The sequence below is a fragment of the Astatotilapia calliptera genome, chromosome 14, assembly GCF_964374335.1.
Source record: "Astatotilapia calliptera chromosome 14, fAstCal68.1, whole genome shotgun sequence".
Taxonomy (NCBI): Eukaryota; Metazoa; Chordata; class Actinopteri; order Cichliformes; family Cichlidae; genus Astatotilapia; species Astatotilapia calliptera.
In genome coordinates, this window is record NC_137435.1 from 4,066,803 (window position 1) to 4,091,550 (window position 24,748).

Genomic DNA, 24,748 nt, shown 5'->3' on the forward strand with positions numbered 1-24,748 from the left:
AAAATTTATCAGATAAAATTATGCAAAGTAAAAATATTTTGGCAAATAACAGTACTGAATATTTGAAATCACTTTCACACGAGTCTCTTTAATGAGGAAACATTCAGGAGATCGTTTACAGATGAACAAAATGTTTCTCAGCTCAGTCAGTTAAGATTTGCCTTAGTTAAATATTATCCATATCTGATATTAGAGCAGGAGAAATATGAACCTGAATGAATTATTAAACACATAATGACATTAAAATACTGTCTAGTGTGGATACAGATATCAAGATAGTAAATGTAATTTTGATTTATAAAATTGCTGTAAGAAAGGCCGGAGTGGAGGAGGAAAGAGGCACTTTCTGTATCTGAGCTTTGCCTCACTGGTGTTCAGAGTTTAGAGTATGTCTTAGTTTTGGGACTCTTCTTCTCGAGGGCTGCCTGAGCTGATTTCATCAGATCTTCAGTCTGAAGCATGCTCATGTTCCACGTGGCCTGGAGAAGGAGAAATTATGAATTTAAGTCAGTACTTTAAAAAGGGAACTTTATAAGTTCATATGCATTTAAGTGAGCATGCCACATCCCCTTTATGCTATCAAGTGTCATATAAAAGACACCAGGAAACTGAAATGGAGGGAATGAGGTAGCAATGCCAGATTCCTTCCGTAGAACTCTGAACACAAACCTTAAGAGTGACGTTGTGAAGCTGACAAAAATATGCACAGAAAACTTTGTCATATTATATTCATCCTTACAATGTAATCCAATCCATCTGCTACGCTGTGGTTTCTGGCATAGATGAGGTTTATTTTGGTGCCCTGCACAGCAACTGGGCTGCGACCAGCAATCTCTCCAGCAATCTCCAGAGCTCCAGCCATCATCGCCTCCTTATCTGCAAACACTCGGCTGAAGAAGAAGAAGGGAAGGGTTTCAAACTGTTAGAATGAATAAGTGCTTTTAATTTGGAAAAAGAGTGATGAGGGAACATTGTTTACCTGACCAGTCCGCTGCTCTTAGCTTCATCAGCATACATCTTTCTCGCTGTCAGAGCCAGTTCATTAACAAGACTGTTGAAAATAGAAATAGATTTTTTTTTTTAACCTACAAGCATTCAGTCACTTAACAGTGTCATGTCATAAATTTCTTTGAAACTTGTCCCAATTGTAAATCATGCTGCTGGCTCACCTTTGGCTGCCGATGACCTTCGGGAGTCTCTGGAGTGTTCCAACATCTGCTGCAAGTCCAATATCAACCTCCTATGGAGCCAAAGCAGAGGGCATCATCAATGCTACATTTAGCAAACAGAATCTCAAGATCTAGTGTGTAATCTCTGCTCAAAACCTTGCTGTAGGATATGACAGGTCAAAGAGATCAAGATCTGTGAAATTGTTTAACACAAATCTTCATAAGTTGGTCTTAATTGAATCAGCTATCTATTCCATGCTTTCCCAATTGTCCTCACCACAGTGATAAAATCAGATGATTATACCTTAACTTGGAACCAGGCGTCCTGGGTGCACAGGCGAATGTCACAGGCTGTAATCATGTCAACACCTGCCAGAGAAAACACCACCTACGGTTAACTCACCGAAGCTCCTTTCTCCACCAAACTCAATGCGTCAAACACCTCCACAACCAAGAAGCCTGTATCACAGCCTGTGGGTTTCCCTGGCTCCTGCTAGCATCATGTCCATGCAGTAAACTAACCAGTTATATATCAAAGCTTGAAAACATAGTATTTTCAAATGTCTTGTTGTCTTCTAGGGTCAAGTCGAAAGCAGCCATGGGGAAGAGGGGCATATGTATAGTTTCAGCCACCGCCTTCAGAACACAGCAAATCTCCTTGGGGAGATATTTCAATTCAAATTCATCCATACCACAAACACGTTGGACTGGTCCAGCTGAATGACTCAATTAGGAATTTTAGGGGATTTGAAGCTTTTCACACAGTGGCTACAGCTTCTTATATCTGCACACTTCTCAAAGCATCATCCTCCTAACTTCAAGTGTTAAAATGCATAAAACAAAGGCTTAAAAAACAAACGAACATTCATTTATTTCTTCTTGGCTGTAAATGCGTTTATTTCTGCTGTAAAGTTGGACATTTTAACACGAGACTCTTTGGGAATTCACTCCCTTTTGCAGCCAGACTCAAGCAGACATTCGAGGAACTTTAGTGTTTTTCTAACTCCTGTACCTTAAGATGATTCACTACAGCACTGTAATCTTTACAATGTCCTACCTGCTCCTACACAGGCTCCATGGATGGCCACCACAACAGGCTTCGGGCACTGCGAGAACACAATTCAAGAGGAAACGTACTTTAATGATAGTGAGGGAGAATTTGTAAGGAAGGGAAGCTTGGTGCACGCTGGCTCCTACTGCTCTTACACTACAGACATTAACAGTGTGACAGTGTATCTTGTATTGAGTTCTTACTGTTGTTTCATGCAGGTCACACAGATGAGCAATGCCAATGGAAAAAAATATAATTTCATTACAAAAACTGGAATTTTAAAGACAAAATAACCATAAAATAAATCCTATGTTTGTAACTTCTAATCTGTCCTAAGGCTTTCTTTGGCTGAAGTAAGATTTCCACCATTCATCATTTATCCAATTCATAGCCAGGGTTGGTGGGGGGATTAAGTCTATCCCAGCTGACCCATGGTAAAAACTGATGACTGAATTTTAAAAGATAGCAATACAACAGTGGACATGAATGCAAAATGAGCTTTCATGAACCCTAATATTGTTAATATAACTTATCTTGATTTAGAGAGGCAACATCTGAGCAAGAAGCACAGTTCAGGAACCTTCCTGATAAAATCTGATAATTCAGTCACACCTCATGTTTGTGACTGGTTCAGTCTTCTCACTCTTTACATTAATAATGCGCTCTGACCTTCTCTATGACGGAGAAGGTCTCTTGGAATTTCCTAATCTTTTTTTTTAACCCCCAGGAGATTCTGGCTGTGTCGTCTCCTTCTGGTTGAAGTACATTGTTCATCATGTCCATGAGATCGATACCTGCGCATTAACACAGATGAGATTTTACACACTGATTATACTCCACTGAGAGAAGAGAACAGAGGTTTTAATATTCTGTATACCCACCAGCTGTGAAGAGCTTCCCTGCTCCAGAAACTACCACTGCTCTGCACTCGGGGTCCTCAGAGAGCTCATTAAAGCAGGTCACCATCTCACTGGCAGAGATACACAAGTTCAGATCAGTGTTCACCCAAATAATAATTTAGCTTTTAATTCCAGTGATTAGTTTGACTTTTTGAGCTCTTTTATGTCTGATAATTTAACACTTTTAGAGTTCCATGTATTAGCATTATATTTTTTATTCACACTAAATGATGCAATATTGATTCTCAACGATTCACGAAATAGTAATAGTCTGAATATTGTGTTCACTTGTTTGTAGGGAATGACTGTATTTATTTAAACTCTTGTATGTGCTTCTCTCCTGATCAGAGGACTGAATACGTTTGGGAGCTAGCCTACTTGCTGGTCTGTGCTGTTACACAACGAGGGTTGCAGGATGAATGAAAACAAAAACAAACTTATACAAGTGCTTTTCCCCCCCTCACACACTATACTCCCAGCATAAGTAAGAGAAGCCAGCTGAGGTAAATACATGCTGGGTATGATGAACCTTCTCTTTATTTTCACCAAGATAAATAAGGAATATGGACAATATGGACTTTCTAACTGAATATAAACTGTGAGACAGGTTCCAGCATCCAGGTATAATATATAGCATTTGTCATGCCTCTGACACTGTGTAAAATATGTATATATGTAATTCTGATTCCTGCCTCCAGAAAGCACTGTTCATGGCATTGCGTTTCTCAGGCCGGTGAAGTTCAACATGCGTGATGGACTCTGTAGGACGACTGATGGCCAGGGTTGTGTACGGAGGGGTGGCACCACCTGAAGATGACATGGCTCTGGCCACAGTTTGACTAGGCAACCACAACCCCTTATCTAAGAAGAAAAAACAGAACAACATTAGACTGTGGCCGAGAAGCAAGAGTCGTGAAAGCTACAAGGCTACAATGGACTATTCATAGGCCTTTTCTCATCTTTACCATTTTGTATCTTACTTACATTCAAGGCCTCAACTCACCTGTACACCTCAGTATTGGTTCAGTCTACAGTGTTCTCAAGCCAGTATTATAGAACAGAGACACACACCGAATAAACAACAAATAAACAAAACAAGGGTATGCACAACATTGTCATCAGTGCCACAATTCCACAACTGACTGAAGTTGGCATGGATGTCCAGCCTTGGATGTCAATGAGATGACCACTGGTGATCTGAGTCGACATAGTGACACCCTGTGACTGTTTCAGCACAACAATGTCTGCACAGTCCAGCCAAGCATTTAGTCCCAGTACACCTCGCTGTGAAAATGTCTGGGACATGCTAAGTCGATGTGTTCAACACAAGCAGCCACAGTGACCATTTCACAGCTGCAGGCTGCACTTGTCCAGGAATGGAGAGCAATCAGGGCACTTGATTAGTCCGTGTACAGACTTCAGAGGAGACCACAACTCATTATTTGTAGATATGGTAAATGGACTGGTTTTATATAGCACTTTTCTACTCTGAGCACTGATTTGAACATTCTTCTTCTTCTTCTTCTATGTAAGTGCTTTCTTTGCACACATTCATACCTTGACAGACACATCAAAGATCAACCTGGGCTTAGTATCTTGCCCAAGAATATTTTGGTATATATTCTGAGTGTGTCCATCCCTGTATGACCACAGTGTACCCATCCATGTTGCATGTTTCCAGCGCCTTGCTGAATCTGTGACATGAAGAATTAAGGTAGTTCTGAAGGCAAAAGGGGTCCAACCTGCACATCATTATATACCAGCTAGCCAAACTTCAGTAACCCTACAAACGTCACTGCTGTTTCGTTTTCTGTCTTCATTTATGTTGGAAGTGATAGCAGAGCTGTACGTTTTAATTTGTTTCCAAAACCCTGCAGTCAGGACATGCTATATTGTATTTAGATAGAAGCTAGCGAGCTAACTTCCTGCTAACTTCTAACTCCGTTAAATGTCATAAATTCCGTTTTCATGGATGCCTGGATGTTAAACTCAATTCTTACACCTGGTAGAGCAGAACGCTGATCATTTTATTAAAGATGAAAGACTTTAGACAGTTTTTCAACTCTCAGTAATGCCATAGTGATCGTTTGATATATGGACCTGCAGCGGAGTTTAGACCCAGACACGGCTAGTGACGTCAGACTGAACAACCGGATAAGAGAAGCTTTCCCAATTTATTGCTCAATTTGTGAGTGAGGTATTAGACACTAATGTACTGTAACTGTACTTTTCAGGCTGTACAGTTACAGAGTGGCCGTGTATTTATTTTCTGCCGTTTTGGAGAGGGCGGCTGCCCTTCTACCGGCAGGGATTTAATTGCTGCCCACTGTAGCCTGTTCGGCGGGCAGTGTTGATCGTTTCGGCCCAGTCAAGCTGAGGGAAACGTCTGCAGCAGCCGCCGTTTGGCCCCGTCCTTTAAGGAACTGCTGTCTTGTACCGTCTACAGTTTTGTGACACTGTTTATATTTGGTTTGACCACGTAGCCATACTCTGGGGATCCTTTACGTTTCTGGTGTTTGTTTACAGTGACATTTGTACCTGCACATTTGATTTGTACCATTCGTCAGAGAGAGCGTCATTCCTTTTTGGAGTGCGCTGGGATCAAATATCGTCTGTGTTTTTATTATGTTGGGAGTACATTTTGTAGTTTCACTGTGAGCAATGCGTCTGATGTTAAGTGCCCTATTACCTATGACTTTTTTTTTAATGCAGTGAATTGAGGATACTCAGTATCTGTGGGACCTTCGGTTGTGGGTCGTTTTCCACACTACTTTTGTTGTACGGCACCTGGGGTGTAGAGTTGGTTTGCACGTGTGATTTTCTTCTCTCATGGTCCTTAGCTACTGGCAAGTCCAGTTCAATGTATGGTGGTTTTATTTAATTTAGGATAGTATTACAGGATAGGACATGCCACAGTCAACTTTTATTGTGCTCTGTTCTTTTTTTTAAAGTTTTTTTATTTTAACAAATGCAGTTAATAAAGGTATCTTAATATTAGGACCAGCCTGCCTCAGTCGTGTATTCTCGAAGCTGTGTAATGTTTTCTGGTTGGTTTTTGAAAAGACTCTTTATATTTCATAGGGGTGAAATTAAAGAACACAAAGTGAGCCCTGCACCTTACGAAACACTGAAGCTGCAGTGACGACCTTTCACCCACTTATCTTTATAAAAGGTTTTGTTTCCAATTTTTGACTCCAGAACTTCAACACACGGCTCCGCGCTAAAACAGCGACAAACATTCAAAACATGCAGTGTATTTTCACACGATTTGATACGTTTTACTACTACTTAACACAACATCTAAAGTAAAATAATAAAATATAAACAAATTATAGACACTTACATCTAGTGACAGCTGACCTGAAAACCATCGCTAACATCGCCTTTTGAACCCTGCAGAGTCCAGACTGTTTAGTGAACACGGTCAAGTGAACTGTCATTTGTGATCTGCAGTGAAGCCAGCCGCCTCTTATCTGACGCATAAGTTTTCTTTCGCTTCTACACTAGGCTTTACGGCAGCGCCAGTGCTAACTTAGCTAGGGAATCTTGTTTATAGTTCACATAGTGACGTCACGGGTTCATTTAATGAGCTGTGCGTTAACATTTGTTAAGTAAAGCCACGCTGTATGTCTGCTGTTTGTGCGAAGGATAACCGGTGAACTACCGATTAACTCACGTAAGATCCCTGCTGATAACTACTTAGCTTTAGCAAAGCTAACTGGCTAATGTCCAGAGGGCCAGGTGAAGTGAATGATTGTTTCTGTATGCAGCCTCGCTAAACGGTCTGGACTCTGCACCGTTCAAAGGGCGATGTTGGCAGTGGTTTTCAGGTCAGCTGTCACCAAATGTAAGTGTCGGTGATTTGTTTGTATTTTTTATTATTATTATTTTAACTTTGTTGTTAATTAGTAGGGAAACCCATCAAAGCGTGTGAAAATACACCGGATGTTCTGAATGTTTGTCGCTGTTTTAGCTCGGAGCCGTGTGTCGATGCACAAAACCTTTTATAGGGATAAGTGGGTGAAAGCTCGTCAGTGCAGCTTCAGTGGTTTGTAAGATCGCGGTCAAGTGACGGTCAAGCAGTCATTTGTGAGCCGCGGTGAAGCAGCCACCTCTTTTCCGCCGCCTAAATTTTCTTGCACTTTTGCACTAGGCTTTACTGCAGTAGTGATGGGTCGGTCGCGAACGAAATGGCTCTTAGAGCCGATTCTTTGACGTGAACGACGCGAGCCGGTGCCTTATCGCGAGCCATGGGGTTTTTTTTTTCTTTCTCTCACCCTCTCTCTCTCTCGCACTTTTTTTTCCCGCTTCACTCAGCATGCGAGCCTTGTGCTTTACGCTGGGCAGAGGAGGGAGGGGCGGTAGTTACATTCAGTAGCACAGGAACAGAGCGGGAGGGAGAGACAGAGAAAGAGCCAGGGACAACAACCTCACATTAGAAAGGAATAGTAATCATCCACAACTATTTTCAGTTGCAGATGATAAAGGATTCAGAAAGTTAGTCATGCAGGCCCATATGACAGAGAATATGAATGTTCTTTTTGTTTTCATATTATAATTTATATTTAATTGTGTTGTGGTTTGCAGTGTTTTGTGTTGTTTCACTTTAAATTTGTAAAAGGAAAAAGCTGAAAATTTAAATAGTTAAAACTTGAAATGTGAATAGTTGATTTTTGTATTATATGATTTATTTATTACATTTTATGTGGAGTGAATAAATAAAAGTATATTTACGGTGGCCCCTACAGACAAAGCACATACAAACTTCAAATCATGTACGAACTCCGAAGCATGTACAAACTCCAAAACACGTAAAAACACGTAAAAACTCAGAAGCACATAAAAACTCAAAACACGTATAAAATACAACCGAAGTGCTCCAGGATGCTAGGGGCAGTGTTGAGCTTTTGTTACCTAGTGGCTACACAAGCCAGCAAGTACCAATGACCGGATTTGGTGTGTGGTAGTAACAGATAAATGAACTTTTTTTTTTTTTTTTTTTTTTAAATTATTTGACTATATATGAATGCTTGTGTATAAATACACAAACAATGCACATATGCTTTCATGCTTTCAATTGTGTAATTTAAGTGATCTGGGTAGCTCTGTTTTGGAAGTTCAGTTCATGCTAGAAATGTGTTTTGGAGTTTGTACGTGTTTTGTCTCTAGAGGCCACCGCATATATTTCTATATAAATAAAACCACTTTTTTTTTTCATTGGTAATTCCTTTTGTGCATAATTTTATATTATTGTTAATAATAAATTAATTGAAGCAACAAAACAACCTGAAGAGCCGGTTTGGAACCGAAAGAGCCGGTTCTCTAAAAAGAGCCGGAAATCCCATCACTATACTGCAGCGCCCTTTCACCTTCATTGCTAATCGCAAACTCGCGCACACATACGAACAGATTTCATTTAGACAGTCTGATTGCATCATATTCAAAAATTCATTAAAAATCATCCTTGAAAGTTCACGTGAAACTTTCGACGCATTCTTTCTCTCGTCCAACGACTCAAACTACGTCTGGAAGTTTCATCTCTATCGTCTGCATATTCCACAAAAATGAAGGGAGGGAATTATGCTCTAGTTCAACACAATTACTCAAATATTGCATCATCTTTCCATCTGAGCATAACTGTTCTTTGCGATCAGCAATGAAGGAGAATAAGCGCTGCCGTAAAGTCCAGAGTAGAAGCGCAAGAAAATGTGTACTTTATACAGGTTATAGTAGTGATTTTAATTTGTCATAAATGTTGATTTTCTGCTCCATGTATTTTATATAGTTTAATAGTGTATAAATATGTTTTTTCTTTTTTCTTCAAACAATATCTGCATTTGAGTAGCTAGAAGTGAGAAAAGGGAGTTGACTGTGGAAAAACATGAATAAATAGTGGTGGACTGATCACTTGCTTAAACGAAATTACTATTTTAGCGGTTAAATTGACAGAGTTGCAGTGATTAATGACCCCATTATATATTTGTTTTAATTTTGTTAATCATATCTTGACTTTTTTCTTTATTTATACTCACCAGCTACTTTATTAGGTTCCTAGTGTAGGTTGGACTCCTTTTTACCTTCAGAACTACCTTAATTCTTCATGTCACAGATTCACCAAGGTACTGGAAACATGTGACATGGCTTGTTATCCTGCTGTACACAGCCATCACAGGATGGGTACACTGTGGTGATAAAGGGATGGACATGGTCAGCAACAACACTCAGATAGACGTAGTATTCAGAAGATGCTTAGTGAAACCACTGCTGCGAGGCAACATGTTCTTTGCACCAAGATCAGAATCGAGACTCAGGCCAGACAATATTTATTTTTTCTTCTATTGTCCAGTTGTTATAGGTCTGTGCTAGTTGTATCCTCTTCCTTTCAATAACTATTGCAATTACTGTAAAACTGTACCACTTTATTGTAAAACTGAACCAATACTGAGGTGTACAGGTGAGTTGAGGCCTTGAATGTAAGTAAGATACAAAATGGTAAAGATGAGAAAAGGCCTATGAATAGTCCATTGTAGCCTTGTAGCTTTCACGACTCTTGCTTCTCGGCCACAGTCTAATGTTGCTCTGTTTTTTCTTCTTAGATAAGGGGTTGTGGTTGCCTAGTCAAACTGTGGCCAGAGCCATGTCATCTTCAGGTGGTGCCACCCCTCCGTACACAACCCTGGCCATCAGTCGTCCTACAGAGTCCATCACGCATGTTGAACTTCACCGGCCTGAGAAACGCAATGCCATGAACAGTGCTTTCTGGAGGCAGGAATCAGAATTACATATATACATATTTTACACAGTGTCAGAGGCATGACAAATGCTATATATTATACCTGGATGCTGGAACCTGTCTCACAGTTTATATTCAGTTAGAAAGTCCATATTGTCCATATTCCTTATTTATCTTGGTGAAAATAAAGAGAAGGTTCATCATACCCAGCATGTATTTACCTCAGCTGGCTTCTCTTACTTATGCTGGGAGTATAGTGTGTGAGGGGGGGAAAAGCACTTGTATAAGTTTGTTTTTGTTTTCATTCATCCTGCAACCCTCGTTGTGTAACAGCACAGACCAGCAAGTAGGCTAGCTCCCAAACGTATTCAGTCCTCTGATCAGGAGAGAAGCACATACAAGAGTTTAAATAAATACAGTCATTCCCTACAAACAAGTGAACACAATATTCAGACTATTACTATTTCGTGAATCGTTGAGAATCAATATTGCATCATTTAGTGTGAATAAAAAATACAATGCTAATACATGGAACTCTAAAAGTGTTAAATTATCAGACATAAAAGAGCTCAAAAAGTCAAACTAATCACTGGAATTAAAAGCTAAATTATTATTTGGGTGAACACTGATCTGAACTTGTGTATCTCTGCCAGTGAGATGGTGACCTGCTTTAATGAGCTCTCTGAGGACCCCGAGTGCAGAGCAGTGGTAGTTTCTGGAGCAGGGAAGCTCTTCACAGCTGGTGGGTATACAGAATATTAAAACCTCTGTTCTCTTCTCTCAGTGGAGTATAATCAGTGTGTAAAATCTCATCTGTGTTAATGCGCAGGTATCGATCTCATGGACATGATGAACAATGTACTTCAACCAGAAGGAGACGACACAGCCAGAATCTCCTGGGGGTTAAAAAAAAAGATTAGGAAATTCCAAGAGACCTTCTCCGTCATAGAGAAGGTCAGAGCGCATTATTAATGTAAAGAGTGAGAAGACTGAACCAGTCACAAACATGAGGTGTGACTGAATTATCAGATTTTATCAGGAAGGTTCCTGAACTGTGCTTCTCGCTCAGATGTTGCCTCTCTAAATCAAGATAAGTTATATTAACAATATTAGGGTTCATGAAAGCTCATTTTGCATTCATGTCCACTGTTGTATTGCTATCTTTTAAAATTCAGTCATCAGTTTTTACCATGGGTCAGCTGGGATAGACTTAATCCCCCCACCAACCCTGGCTATGAATTGGATAAATGATGAATGGTGGAAATCTTACTTCAGCCAAAGAAAGCCTTAGGACAGATTAGAAGTTACAAACATAGGATTTATTTTATGGTTATTTTGTCTTTAAAATTCCAGTTTTTGTAATGAAATTATATTTTTTTCCATTGGCATTGCTCATCTGTGTGACCTGCATGAAACAACAGTAAGAACTCAATACAAGATACACTGTCACACTGTTAATGTCTGTAGTGTAAGAGCAGTAGGACCCAGCGTGCACCAAGCTTCCCTTCCTTACAAATTCTCCCTCACTATCATTAAAGTACGTTTCCTCTTGAATTGTGTTCTCGCAGTGCCCGAAGCCTGTTGTGGTGGCCATCCATGGAGCCTGTGTAGGAGCAGGTAGGACATTGTAAAGATTACAGTGCTGTAGTGAATCATCTTAAGGTACAGGAGTTAGACAAACACTAAAGTTCCTCGAATGTCTGCTTGAGTCTGGCTGCAAAAGGGAGTGAATTCCCAAAGAGTCTCGTGTTAAAATGTCCAACTTTACAGCAGAAATAAACGCATTTACAGCCAAGAAGAAATAAATGAATGTTCGTTTGTTTTTTAAGCCTTTGTTTTATGCATTTTAACACTTGAAGTTAGGAGGATGATGCTTTGAGAAGTGTGCAGATATAAGAAGCTGTAGCCACTGTGTGAAAAGCTTCAAATCCCCTAAAATTCCTAATTGAGTCATTCAGCTGGACCAGTCCAACGTGTTTGTGGTATGGATGAATTTGAATTGAAATATCTCCCCAAGGAGATTTGCTGTGTTCTGAAGGCGGTGGCTGAAACTATACATATGCCCCTCTTCCCCATGGCTGCTTTCGACTTGACCCTAGAAGACAACAAGACATTTGAAAATACTATGTTTTCAAGCTTTGATATATAACTGGTTAGTTTACTGCATGGACATGATGCTAGCAGGAGCCAGGGAAACCCACAGGCTGTGATACAGGCTTCTTGGTTGTGGAGGTGTTTGACGCATTGAGTTTGGTGGAGAAAGGAGCTTCGGTGAGTTAACCGTAGGTGGTGTTTTCTCTGGCAGGTGTTGACATGATTACAGCCTGTGACATTCGCCTGTGCACCCAGGACGCCTGGTTCCAAGTTAAGGTATAATCATCTGATTTTATCACTGTGGTGAGGACAATTGGGAAAGCATGGAATAGATAGCTGATTCAATTAAGACCAACTTATGAAGATTTGTGTTAAACAATTTCACAGATCTTGATCTCTTTGACCTGTCATATCCTACAGCAAGGTTTTGAGCAGAGATTACACACTAGATCTTGAGATTCTGTTTGCTAAATGTAGCATTGATGATGCCCTCTGCTTTGGCTCCATAGGAGGTTGATATTGGACTTGCAGCAGATGTTGGAACACTCCAGAGACTCCCGAAGGTCATCGGCAGCCAAAGGTGAGCCAGCAGCATGATTTACAATTGGGACAAGTTTCAAAGAAATTTATGACATGACACTGTTAAGTGACTGAATGCTTGTAGGTTAAAAAAAAAATCTATTTCTATTTTCAACAGTCTTGTTAATGAACTGGCTCTGACAGCGAGAAAGATGTATGCTGATGAAGCTAAGAGCAGCGGACTGGTCAGGTAAACAATGTTCCCTCATCACTCTTTTTCCAAATTAAAAGCACTTATTCATTCTAACAGTTTGAAACCCTTCCCTTCTTCTTCTTCAGCCGAGTGTTTGCAGATAAGGAGGCGATGATGGCTGGAGCTCTGGAGATTGCTGGAGAGATTGCTGGTCGCAGCCCAGTTGCTGTGCAGGGCACCAAAATAAACCTCATCTATGCCAGAAACCACAGCGTAGCAGATGGACTGGATTACATTGTAAGGATGAATATAATATGACAAAGTTTTCTGTGCATATTTTTGTCAGCTTCACAACGTCACTCTTAAGGTTTGTGTTCAGAGTTCTACGGAAGGAATCTGGCATTGCTACCTCATTCCCTCCATTTCAGTTTCCTGGTGTCTTTTATATGACACTTGATAGCATAAAGGGGATGTGGCATGCTCACTTAAATGCATATGAACTTATAAAGTTCCCTTTTTAAAGTACTGACTTAAATTCATAATTTCTCCTTCTCCAGGCCACGTGGAACATGAGCATGCTTCAGACTGAAGATCTGATGAAATCAGCTCAGGCAGCTCTCGAGAAGAAGAGTCCCAAAACTAAGACATACTCTAAACTCTGAACACCAGTGAGGCAAAGCTCAGATACAGAAAGTGCCTCTTTCCTCCTCCACTCCGGCCTTTCTTACAGCAATTTTATAAATCAAAATTACATTTACTATCTTGATATCTGTATCCACACTAGACAGTATTTTAATGTCATTATGTGTTTAATAATTCATTCAGGTTCATATTTCTCCTGCTCTAATATCAGATATGGATAATATTTAACTAAGGCAAATCTTAACTGACTGAGCTGAGAAACATTTTGTTCATCTGTAAACGATCTCCTGAATGTTTCCTCATTAAAGACACTTGTGTGAAAGTGATTTTAAATTTCCAGTCTTGGTAGAATAAAGAGGGCACATCAGAGGAGATTTAGGAGGAACAACTGCTCAGCTCTTTCTAACATGCTGCAGTTGAGTCTGTTGTAATGCACTGCTTACCAGTGTGGTATCAAGGCTGTTCTGTAGCACAGCGGTCTCCAACCTTTTTTGTGCCACGGACAATATTTTCACGGACCGGCCTTTAAAGTGTCGCAGATAAATACAACAAAATAAAACTAGTACCGGTACCGAAAAAAATACGATTTATTCATAACACACGTGAAAAGACCCAGGAAAACAGAGTTAACGATCAAAACGATAACAAAATAACGCTGAAAACCGATTAAAAACCCTGAAAACCAGACATTTCACACCTGAGGCTCAACTCTCCTGGCCCAGTACCAAACGACTCACGGACCGGTACCGGTCCGAGGCCCGGGGGTTGGGGACCGCTGCTGTAACAGACAAACAGGCACTGCGAGGAGTGGTGAGAACAGCAGAAAAGAAAAACATGGCAAAACGAAAACTGGAGGATACTCAAGCAAGCACAAAACATCATCAGTGATGGTGTCACAATAGAATCTTACAAGAAAGAATCAAAAATTGTATTCCATTGTGTTTTATTAGCTCCGGTGAAAAACAAGTTAACAATGCAACATATGCGGGACTTTTCGTGGCTGTTTTGATATCGCTCTCTCTCTTTTAACCAATCAAATTTCGCTGTGGTAGAAGCTTTAAACTCGGTATGACCCAGGTTGATAGAGGGTGCCCAGTCTGGATCGCATTCCAGCATTTTATAGGCTGGTTTTCCTACAAAACACAACAAATATTAGCCTGCAAAGCCACAGTGAACAAAGCAGCATAGCGCAACGAATTCAATTCAAATCAATATAACACTTATTTGTAACCTACATCAACAATTATGTTATGATAAATTATGTAATAACTACAACAGAAGACTTACCTTTGTGGAAATGCTTGGAGCAGACTAACATGTGAGCTGGAGTGTTCTGGGACTTTATATTTGGTCTTCGAATGGCTGCAATCCAGGCCATTCGCCGGCTCTTTGTTACTTCGGAAACATGGCTTGAACAATTTCTCTTCCACGACGTAATCCGATAAAAATCTATATTTTTACCCGTTGGCTTCCCTCTCTCAAGAGGGGCGCCGTTTGTAAAGTGAAAACATGCTGAAATTAACGGCAACATTTTTCCACATTTAGCTCAGAACCTTACAAAAACATGTTTTTTGGAGTCATTTTTTACAGCATTTAGTAAAATATTTTTACGCAATTTTAAATATTAAATCGAAATGTTAAATGTTAAATTTAAATATTATATTTAAATCTAAATGTTAAATCTAAATGTTACAGGACAAATTTATTGTACGGATCAACAGAAATACCAAAATAAAAGCTTCACGAAAACCTCCGTTGCAAAAGTGTGCCAGTAGTGGTCAGATTGTGTCTGCTCTACCCTGATGGTCACTTCTCAACGCCATAAGCGGCTTCACTTCTTGCCTAACAGCACGTCCAGCGATTTAGCTGAAAACATCGGAAGATCCGTTTTGTAGGCCATCCAAAGGTTCAGGAGTAGTGGACTCTCAGCAGCTGCAGTCTCCACTTCACAATCGCTGCAGCACATGTCCAGCTAAATAGCTGGACATGCTCGTTTACCATTTAGATTTAATGTTTAATATTTAGATTTAACATTTAAAAGTGTGTTTTAAATATGTAAAGTTACAAATATTTTACTAAATGTTGTGAAAAAATTCCTCGAAAAAACATGTTTTTGTAAGGTTTTGAGGAAAAAACTTGACGTTAATTTCAGTATGGTTCACTTTACAAACGGCGCCCCATATTGTTCCCCCTCCATGCATCGCTACCTTATCGAGATGAAGGGGTTGGTGTGTCCCAGGCAGTGGCGGTCCTAGCCTGTTTGGCGCCCTGGGCGAGCACTCCCTCTGGCGCCCCCCCTCACACACACACACACACACACACACAGACAAAACATATTAAGGATTGTACATTAACATAAAGCTGTTGTACACACACACATATATGAAGAGAGAGAGAGAGAGTATGCACAGTATGCGAACGGCTACCAAACAGCCATCATAATACGTCATACAATGAGAACAGAAACAAATCAACAATTGACAATGACTATGATGCAGAGATTTTTAAAAATGACTGTATTTGATACTACAGAATGTATTTTGGGACTTTGTTTTTTTTCTGCTCTCCAGGCAGTTTAGTGTCAGTGTTGACCACGCTTGCAGTGAAACATTCAAAAGGGACAAAGTATTTAAAGGGAGACGCGACAGAACTTCACGGCCTGCTTGACTACCTGCGATGTCATGATAAAAGACTTACAAGCCCAGAATTCACAGGCAAGTAGCATGGAAGCTGTTGTCTTATTTATGACTGACTATGTCCTAATGTTCTCTGTGAACATACTTGTCTGCAGGGAGTCCTCAGAAATACCTGGTGTGCAGTGAAAGACCCTGTTAGTTGCTGAAGTAAAAAGCAACTAACAGTGTGTGATCATTTTCGCTCTCAGATGAAACTAATGGGAAAACGGCACTACTGAAGGCTTTGCTGAACCTGAAAGGTGGAAATAACAACACAATTGAAGTTATCCTTGACATAGCAGAGAAAACTGGAGATTTAGAAAATTTGATCAATGCATCGTATACAGATCCTTACTACAAAGGTAGGGTGAAGGAAAACTGCCAATCTTAAAATAGACCTATCGATGTTTCTGTGTTGTACTGGCAAGCCTTTCAAGATAAATTATGGATCATACAAAATTGTGATGACTAACCTCAGCTTGTTTCTTATAACAAAAGTCCTACGTGTAACAGGTCAGACAGCCTTGCATGTTGCCATTGAGAGGCGGAGCTTTGAGCATGTGAAGCTGCTAGTCCAGAAAGGAGCTGATGTGCAAGCCAAAGCAAATGGAAAGTTTTTCCAGCGTCATGCTGAAATGGGCTTTTATTCTGGTGGGTAATGTCATATTGGTGTTAACAAGCTACACTTTCTGTCTCAGTTGTTTATGGCTGAGTGTTATCTCTAAGCTCATCTGTTTGTGTTTCCATTAGGGGAGCTCCCTCTGTCATTGGCTGCCTGCACCAACCAGCCTGATATTGTGTCCTTTCTCATGGAAAACCCTTACAGAAGAGCTGACGTGACTGACAGAGACTCACAAGGAAACACTGTTTTGCACACCTTGGTGGTCATAGCAGACAACACGAAAGAAAACACAGATATGATTGCAAAGATGTATGATGAAATACTTGTTCAACAGAACAAGCTTGACAAAAAAGTCCAGTTTGTAGAGATTGAAAATAATGATGGCATGACTCCTCTAAAACTGGCAGCAAAGCTCGGTAAGATAGAGGTACAGTGGGGCAAAAAAGTATTTAGTCAGCCACCGATTGTGCAAGTTCCCCCACCTAAAATGATGACAGAGGTCAGTAATTTGCACCAGAGGTACACTTCAACTGTGAGAGACAGAATGTGAAAAAAAAAAAATCCATGAATCCACATGGTAGGATTTTTAAAGAATTTATTCGTAAATTAGGGTGGAAAATAAGTATTTGGTCACCTCAAACAAGGATTTGATTTATTTCTAAAAGACAAAGTGCAGCAGCAAAATCAGTGTCACACAGCAACAGCAGGCCTCTCCTCATCCCAGTGTGGAGTCCATGCAGCTCTGCTTACAATATATAAAAGAAAATACAATCTATCAAAACAACGATTCTCCCAACAGCCACTTTAAAGTTAAATGTTATAGTGGGGTAAAACAGAGACAAATATGAAGCCACTAATAATAACTTGTAATATTTAAATCCCCACTAAGATGGATCAATTACACAATACATATTCAAACAACTTTAACTTTTCTCAACATGGCTGGAAATACTATGCAGTGTGCAGCCTCAGGTGATGAACTCATTATACACATAAAACATAACCTATACATTTACACATACCTAAAAGACAAAGTGCAGCAGCAAAATCAGTGTCACACAGCAACAGCAGGCCTCTCCTCATCCCTGTTTAGCACAAGTAAGGACCACATAAACGGATGGTTTAACAGATAAAACGCAGTTCCAATTACTATTTTTCTCGTTCAAAGCAATCAAAAACACTTTGGGAGCTTTTAGCCAGAAGAACTAATACTTAGCAAAGAAAAATACACCAAATTTAAATGTATAATTTAGTACAGGGAGAGGAGCTACAGAAAGTGTGCCTCACCAGTGTGGAGTCCATACAGCTCTGGCTGGGAAACCCCACACACGCAACATGTTTACAAGTGGCGTCACACTGATTAATGCCCCACTTCAACAGTGACATGTGGAACCTTAGTTTTACATAAATTAAATTTACACAATAAAAAATAAACTACAGTATATACAATACAGTTTTGAGAATGTTCACACTCAGTATCAGAGATGGGCAGTAACGCGTTACTTGTAACGCGTTACTGTAATCTGATTACTTTTTTCAAGTAACGAGTAAAGTAAGGGATTACTATTGCAAAATCGGTAATTAGATTACCGTTACTTTCTCGTAGGAACGCTGCGTTACTGCGTTACTAAAACCGTGATTTTTTTTGCGAGAATGTCTCATGACAGTGACGTAAGCAAGTGCGACGTTGGTGACAGCAGCTGTGTGCAGATCAACAATGGATAATATATCGAGTGCGGGAGAGAGTATGAGCGTGCAGCGTTTAAAGTGTGGAAGTACTGACCTTACTTTGAGTTTGATTCCATAAAAAGTGACAAAAACATTAGTGTCTGCTGTGCGTGGGAAGAAAACTTCTTTTTACAGCGAAAAAAACCCCTAAACTTCCGAGCAAGCACCGAGTAGCTACGACGTAATGGGAAACTCACAGAGACACTCGCGCGGATTCTTCAACTGACCGCAGCACACCTGCACCAGGGTAACCCTCCGCCTACCCTGCTCCTGCTTTACAGGTGAAAATAGAGCAAAAGGACCGCTGAGTCTTTGACTTTATTTATTTTCTGCTGTGTTTTACTTGCATCTGTTTGAAAGAGTGAGTGAAAACACAAAAAATATTTTATTTTATGTGCTGGAATGTGTAGAAAATAGGTTTAAATGTTAAACTAATTTATTCAAGTCAGAGAATGTTGCATATAATTAAATGTTTTGCTTGATGCATAAAGTTAAAAGATTAAAACTGATAAAACAAGTTTTAAAAAGAGACTTTTCCATTTGATTACATTTTGTATGATGGATTATGTAGAAAAAGTAGAATTGGGCTGAAAGATCTATCACTTTATCACCTCTTCAGGTTGTAAATCGTGTTTTTAAAAAGTAACTAAGTAACTAAGTAACTAAGTAATTAATTACTTTTGAAAATAAGTAATCAGTAAAGTAACGGGATTACTTTTTTGGGGGAGTAATCAGTAATTAGTTACTGATTACTTTTTTCAAGTAACTTGACCAACACTGCTCAGTATATTATATCTCAGCTACACGCGCAGTTCCAGGGAGCTCCGCAGGCCTCTGAGGTACTGTAGGTGGGCGGAGATTTGAAGCAGCTCCCTCCCTGTGAGCCAAGTGAAAGAGCGCACCGTCACAAGCGAGAAGTGTCCCGAGAAGGCGGCTCAGCCAGGAACCTGCGGGAGGCCATCGCTTCTCGGCCTTTTGGCTAAGATCAAGTGTAGTATCTGTTCTTATCAGTTACAAGGCGAGAAGCAATGTAGGATGGCGGCGACGTCGGCCAATTTTTCGGAGAGGAATACATGGTCGTATGGAACGAGGAATACCTTGAGATTTGAACTAATGGATAAAGAAAAGGATTTCCATGACAGAATTAATTTTGGACGAAGGATTCTTTATGATGCATTGAAGGTACAACCAGAGGAAATCTACTGCCTCCAGCAAAGCACGGCAAGTAAGCACTATGACGTGACTTTTTGTACGGGAGAGTACGCGGAGGAGGTGAGAAAGAGATGTGGTACAGAAGAAAATGAAGAACTAAAAAAATATATGGTAACCCCGTTATACAGGAACGATTATAGGATTTTAACGGTGCACATGTATAATCCCTGGGTTACAGAAGAGACCATTAAGTACTTCCTGGGGCGGTACGTTACAGTGCTCCCAGGGGTACGAAAAATAAAGGACGGGCTAGGCCTATGGACTGGAAAAAGACAGTTTCGGGTAAAACTTAAAATGGATATGACAACGGAAGATGGATACTGCCACCCGCCTGCAGTGTTTTCCATCGGAGCAGACAGAGGTTTTTTGGTGTATGCAGGACAGCCACAAGCATGCAGAAAATGCGGCAGTACGGGACATAATGCAGACAATTGTGAGCAGGTGAGGTGTAGGAGCTGCGGGAAAAATGGCCATATCACAAGAGACTGCAAAGAGCCTAGAAGGTGTCACTTATGTGGCTCAGATACACATATGGCAAGAGATTGCACTAGGCCCAGATCATATTCGGAAGCAGCTAAAGCAGGGACCGAGGTAGAGCGGTATGAAGAAACGGATATAGGAACAAATATTGGGGAAAGCGCACAAGAGGCGCCACCAGCAGAAAGGAATCAGACTAATGAGGAAGAAGGGGGGGGGGAGAGGATGGGGCCGAACAAGGAAAAGAAGAAGGCGATAAGATGGGGGAGAAAAATGGGGAGAAGCAGTGCGAAGAAGGACAAATATGGGAAGTGGCAGCTAAGCCACGAAGAAAGTCGGCCAAAAGGCGTAGGAAAGTGAGCTCGGGAGTCCCTCCAGGAGAGACTAATTTGAAAGAAGGTAAAGGAGAGCGGATGGAAGAGGGAGGGGAGATGGGAGCGTATGTGTTGAGAGGGACGCAGACTGAATGTATGCACACACCAATGAGTGATTTAACGAGTGATGGAGACGTTGAAGAAGAAGAAGTAGAAAGTGAAGAAAAATCGGAAGATTCATTTATAAAAAATTTGCTGGCGCAAGTCAACATGGACTAATAAGGGAGGGGAAAATGGACGACAGAGGTTTTTCTTTTTTTTCTTTTTCGGCTCTAATTTTGTAAAGTTTTCCTTTTTTTCAGGGGATATGAAGATCAAAAAGACAACTAGGAGATGGTATCTGTTTTTTCTTTTGTTTCTTTGTTATAAAATTATTAAGTGCCCTCTGCTTAGGTGTATAGATACCCCTTTTTTTACTACAAAATGGTGAGGTTCCGAATAATTACGTTAAATGTAAGGGGGTTAAAAAATGCCAGAAAAAGACAAATGGTATATGAATTTCTGTTGTTTTATAATTTTGATGTATGTTTATTACAGGAGGTACATTTGAAGGACAAGAAGGATGTTGTTATTTTTTCGGAGCAGTGGAGGGGGGGTGAATCGGCATGGAGTATAGGAGGAGTATATGGGACAGGGGTGGGAGTGTTGTGTGGAAATAAAAGTATAAAAATAAAAGAAAGTTATACGGTGATACAGGGAAGAGTGATGGTGGTAGATGTAGAAAAAAACGGGGTCCAAAGCCGGATAATAAATGTGTATGCACATGTGGATCCAAAACAAAGAAGAGAACTCCTTTTGTCGATGGACACTTGTTTTATTACAAGGAAAAATATTATAGTGGGAGGGGATTTTAATGTATCTTTAGAAAAAGAAAAATTTTCTCTCCCATTAAAGACATTTATAAGACAATACGGGTTAACGGATGTTATGGGCAGACTTCTGGGGAAAAAAGTAGGGTATACATGGAGGAATACAAGGGGGGTACAGAGTAGGTTGGACTATATTTTGATAGATAAAAAGTGTAAAATTAAAGGGGGAAAAACGATTCCGGTTCTACTCACGGATCACCAGGCGGTAGAGGTGGATTTGGAGATAGAAGGGATGGAATACGGGAAGGGATATTGGAAATTAAATAATGAGGTGTTAAAGGAAAAAGATTATAGGGATAAATTTTTAGAGATCTTCCCTTTATGGGTGAAAGTAAAAGAACTTTATGGAAAAAAAGGGGATTGGTGGGAGGATGTAAAATGCAAGATAAAAAAATTTACGATAGAATATTGTACAGATAGATCCAAACGTAGAAAAGAAGAATTTAATATGTTACAAAAAGAGATAGAACATATTTATGTTATACAAAAGGAGGGGAAGGAAAAAAATGTAGATTTGAAAATTGAAGACTTAAAGGTGAGGCAAGAAGAGTTATTAGAGAGGAAGGCAAGAGCAGAAACATATAAATTAAAACAGAAAGAGTATGAGGAAGATGAAAGGTGTTCTGCATATTTTTTTAAAAAGATGAAAAGTAGGGATAAAAGGGGGGTTATAGAGAAATTGGAAAAGGATGGGAAGGAGATTATAGGGAGGGAAAGCATGTTGGGGGTAGTAAAAGAATATTACGAGGATTTATTTAGAAAAGAAAAAGTAGGGACAGAAAAAAGAGATGTTCTTTTGGGGTCATTAAAGAGGAGATTAGTAGAGGAAGATAGGGAGTTTCTGGAAAGGGAAATAACGATGGAAGAGGCATATAAGGTGGTAAAGGGAATGAAGGTAAATAGGGTACCAGGAATAGATGGATTAACGAAAGAATTTTATGAGGTATTTTGGGGAGTGATAGGGTTACATTTGTTGGAGGTCTTTAAAGAAATATTAGAGGGGGAAGAGATGGCGGAGAGTATGAGGACGGGTGTGATTTCGTTATTATTTAAGAAAGGGAATCCTCATTTACTTGATAATTATAGACCTCTCACTATGTTATGTGTAGATTATAAGATTTTAAGTAAGATAATTGCAAATAGATTGGTAGGGGTAATGTCGGATATAGTGGGAAGTGATCAAACGTGTGGGGTGAAGGGGAGACAAATTTCATGGAATATACAATTACATAGAGACATACTTGCATATGTAAAGGATAGAAAAATGGCGGCAATCTGTGTAAGTTTAGACCAACAAAAGGCATTTGATAGGCTAGATTACGAAATTTTGTGGGAGGTAATGACTAAGATGGGCTTGGGAAAACAATTTATAAGGTGGGTGAGGATCCTTTATAAAGAGATATATTCAAAAATCAAATTGAACGGGTTCCTCACGGAAAAAGTTCATCAAGCGAGGGGGTTGAGACAAGGGTGCCCGTTATCGGGTTGTGCGATTCGGGAGAATAAAAGAGTGAGGGGGATAATGATGCCGGGGGGGGAATGTTTGAAAATATCTCAATATGCGGATGATACTATACTATATTTAGCGGACGACGACAGTTTAAGAGAAGTTGTGGAAATATTAAAAATATATGAAGAAGTTACAGGATCAAAAATAAATAAGGAAAAGACAAAATATAAGTACTTGGGGACGTGGGAAGGTAGAAGGGAAAATATTTGTGATTATACTTTGTGTGAAGGTCCTATGGACATTCTAGGAATTTCTTTTGGGAATAAGGAGGGCGATGCTATTTGGAACTGGAAGGGGAAGATGGCAGAGGTGGAAAGGAAATTACGACTATGGAAAATGAGGAAGCTTACAATTACTGGGAAGGTGTTAGTGATAAAGAGTGAGGTGGTGCCGAAATTATTGTATCTAGGTTATGTGTTCCCGATGCCACAAGTATTTAGAGCACAAATAATGAGGGGAATATTTAACTTTATATGGGGAGGTTACGAGTACGTAAAGAGAGTACAAATGTATCAGGAGGTTGCTGATGGGGGAAAAGGGGTACCGAACATTCCGTTAAAGTTAGATACGATTTTTTATGCAAATGTGTGTACGCTGTTAAAGAAGCCATATATTCATAAATGTCAGATATTGTTATGGTTCTGGTTAGCTATTCCATACCGGTTTTTAATTGGGTGGGAAAATCAGGGGCCGAAGGCAGAGACAAGACCAGAATACTTTCAGAGGATGGTTAAGTGGGGAAAGAGACATATAGAGTGCAGGGAGGTGGATACAATACAAAATCATAAACTTCTGTATAAAAAACTGGCGAGGAATGCTAACTACAACCAGGGGATAGTGAGTTCGGAAGTTTGGGAATACGCACAGGATAAGAGTTATAAGAATGTTTTGAAAGATTTTAATTGGATGCACCTACATAGGAAATTACCTGTAAGGACTACGATGTATGCACATAATTTGGGGAAGTTAAAAGAATGTCCGAGGGATAATTGCACAGAGGAAGAAACGATTGAACACGTCCTATGGGGGTGCAAATATGCAAAAAAGGTATGGGCTGGAATGAAGAGGAGGTATAAGGGACTAGAGGCTTTGACATATGAGGAAATAACTTATCTTAGGCCTAAGGATAAAAAGAAGGAGGAAAATAAAATACGTTGTATGTTGTTATCAATTACAAAACTTAAGATATGGAGGGCAAGACAGGGGTATATAAGGGGGGGGGGTATGAATGGAAAGAGATGGGAACAATAAAGGATATAGAGAGGGAATTTGAGGGGATATATCGGCATGAATTACAAAGATGGGGAATAGACACGATTAAGGACAGGTGGAAGGATTATTATGAATGATGTAAAAGATGTTTTTGTGAAATATGAAAAGTATTCAATGGAATGTTGAGCAAATGGAAATGTAAGATGGTGTTGTAAGTAAAAATAAAAAAGGAAAAAAAAAATCTGTTCTTATCAGTAAAAGGGATTCCGATGCCGCGGGGGGAAGTTTTAAAGATATCGCAGTATGCGGACGATACAGTATTATATCTGGCAGATGATGATAGTTTAAAGGGTGCGATAGAAATTTTAGATATTTATGAAAAAGCGACTGGATCAAAGATAAATAAAGAGAAGTCGATGTATAAATATTTGGGGACATGGGAGGGTAGAAGAGATAATATCTGTGATTTTACTTTGTGCCAAGGCCCAATGAATATTTTAGGAATCACCTTTGGAAATAAGGAAGGAGATGAGCTTAGCAATTGGAAAAAAAGGTTAAGTGCGGTAGAAAAGAAGCTGGGCCTTTGGAAAGCAAGGAAATTAACAATTACGGGGAAGGTTCTGATTATAAAGAGTGAGGTGGTGCCGAAGTTATTACATCTGGCCTATGTGTTTTCGATGCCTCAGATCTACAGAGCGCAAATAACCAGAGCGATATTTAAATTTATTTGGGGGGGTTATGAGTATGTCAAAAGAACGCAAATGTATCA

At 39.8% G+C, this 24,748-nt stretch overlaps 2 protein-coding genes, 2 long non-coding RNA genes and 1 pseudogene across 6 annotated transcripts; 2 read left to right on the plus strand and 3 right to left on the minus strand.

Annotated features, from left to right (window-relative positions):
• Window positions 1–68: 68 nt before the first annotated feature.
• On the minus strand, window positions 69–6,601 carry LOC113035809 (delta(3,5)-Delta(2,4)-dienoyl-CoA isomerase, mitochondrial-like). Its single transcript, XM_026191543.2, has 10 exons — window positions 6,463–6,601; window positions 3,812–3,980; window positions 3,102–3,190; window positions 2,890–3,014; window positions 2,227–2,275; window positions 1,474–1,538; window positions 1,170–1,240; window positions 980–1,051; window positions 740–890; window positions 69–479 (listed from the first exon to the last, which is right to left on the minus strand). Exons 1-10 carry the CDS (start codon window positions 6,599–6,601, stop codon window positions 375–377), a joined length of 1,035 nt encoding a protein of 344 aa, XP_026047328.1. The 3' UTR covers window positions 69–374.
• Window positions 6,602–6,665: 64 nt separating this feature from the next.
• Window positions 6,666–13,626, plus strand: ech1 (enoyl CoA hydratase 1, peroxisomal). 3 transcript variants are annotated; one of them, XM_026191545.2, is made up of 11 exons: window positions 6,666–6,795; window positions 6,890–6,966; window positions 9,716–9,884; window positions 10,506–10,594; window positions 10,682–10,806; window positions 11,421–11,469; window positions 12,158–12,222; window positions 12,456–12,526; window positions 12,644–12,715; window positions 12,805–12,955; window positions 13,216–13,626. In XM_026191545.2, exons 2-11 carry the CDS (start codon window positions 6,930–6,932, stop codon window positions 13,318–13,320), a joined length of 933 nt encoding a protein of 310 aa, XP_026047330.2. In that variant the 5' UTR covers window positions 6,666–6,795; window positions 6,890–6,929; the 3' UTR covers window positions 13,321–13,626. The 3 variants fall into 3 exon arrangements, with proteins under 3 accessions (XP_026047330.2, XP_080145471.1, XP_026047329.2); XM_080289345.1 differs by lacking the exon at window positions 6,890–6,966; XM_026191544.2 differs by having other exon boundaries at window positions 6,731–6,966.
• A 600-nt stretch (window positions 13,627–14,226) lies between these two features.
• LOC145420248 (uncharacterized) lies at window positions 14,227–15,039 on the minus strand. Its single transcript, XR_013901571.1, has 2 exons — window positions 14,588–15,039; window positions 14,227–14,433 (listed from the first exon to the last, which is right to left on the minus strand). It is a non-coding gene; the product is annotated as an uncharacterized LOC145420248 (long non-coding RNA).
• Window positions 15,040–17,175: 2,136 nt separating this feature from the next.
• LOC113036296 (uncharacterized) lies at window positions 17,176–17,907 on the minus strand. Its single transcript, XR_013901570.1, has 2 exons — window positions 17,620–17,907; window positions 17,176–17,339 (listed from the first exon to the last, which is right to left on the minus strand). It is a non-coding gene; the product is annotated as an uncharacterized LOC113036296 (long non-coding RNA).
• Window positions 17,908–19,284: 1,377 nt separating this feature from the next.
• LOC113037059 (U2 spliceosomal RNA) lies at window positions 19,285–19,493 on the plus strand (annotated as a pseudogene).
• The last annotated feature ends 5,255 nt before the right edge of the window (window positions 19,494–24,748 follow it).

Bases quoted from the DNA above. Each gene is read 5' to 3' on its own strand.
- LOC113035809 (XM_026191543.2), bottom strand. From the start codon at position 6,601: ATGCGTCAGATAAGAGGCGGCTGGCTTCACTGCAGATCACAAATGACA. The intron at 1,052-1,169 runs GTGAGCCAGCAG...TATTTTCAACAG, and splicing joins AAGGTCATCGGCAGCCAAAG to TCTTGTTAATGAACTGGCTC. The intron at 891-979 runs GTAAACAATGTT...CTTCTTCTTCAG, and splicing joins AAGAGCAGCGGACTGGTCAG to CCGAGTGTTTGCAGATAAGG.
- ech1 (XM_026191544.2), top strand. From the start codon at position 6,870: ATGATTGTTTCTGTATGCAGCCTCGCTAAACGGTCTGGACTCTGCACC. The intron at 12,527-12,643 runs GTGAGCCAGCAG...TATTTTCAACAG, and splicing joins AAGGTCATCGGCAGCCAAAG to TCTTGTTAATGAACTGGCTC. The intron at 12,716-12,804 runs GTAAACAATGTT...CTTCTTCTTCAG, and splicing joins AAGAGCAGCGGACTGGTCAG to CCGAGTGTTTGCAGATAAGG.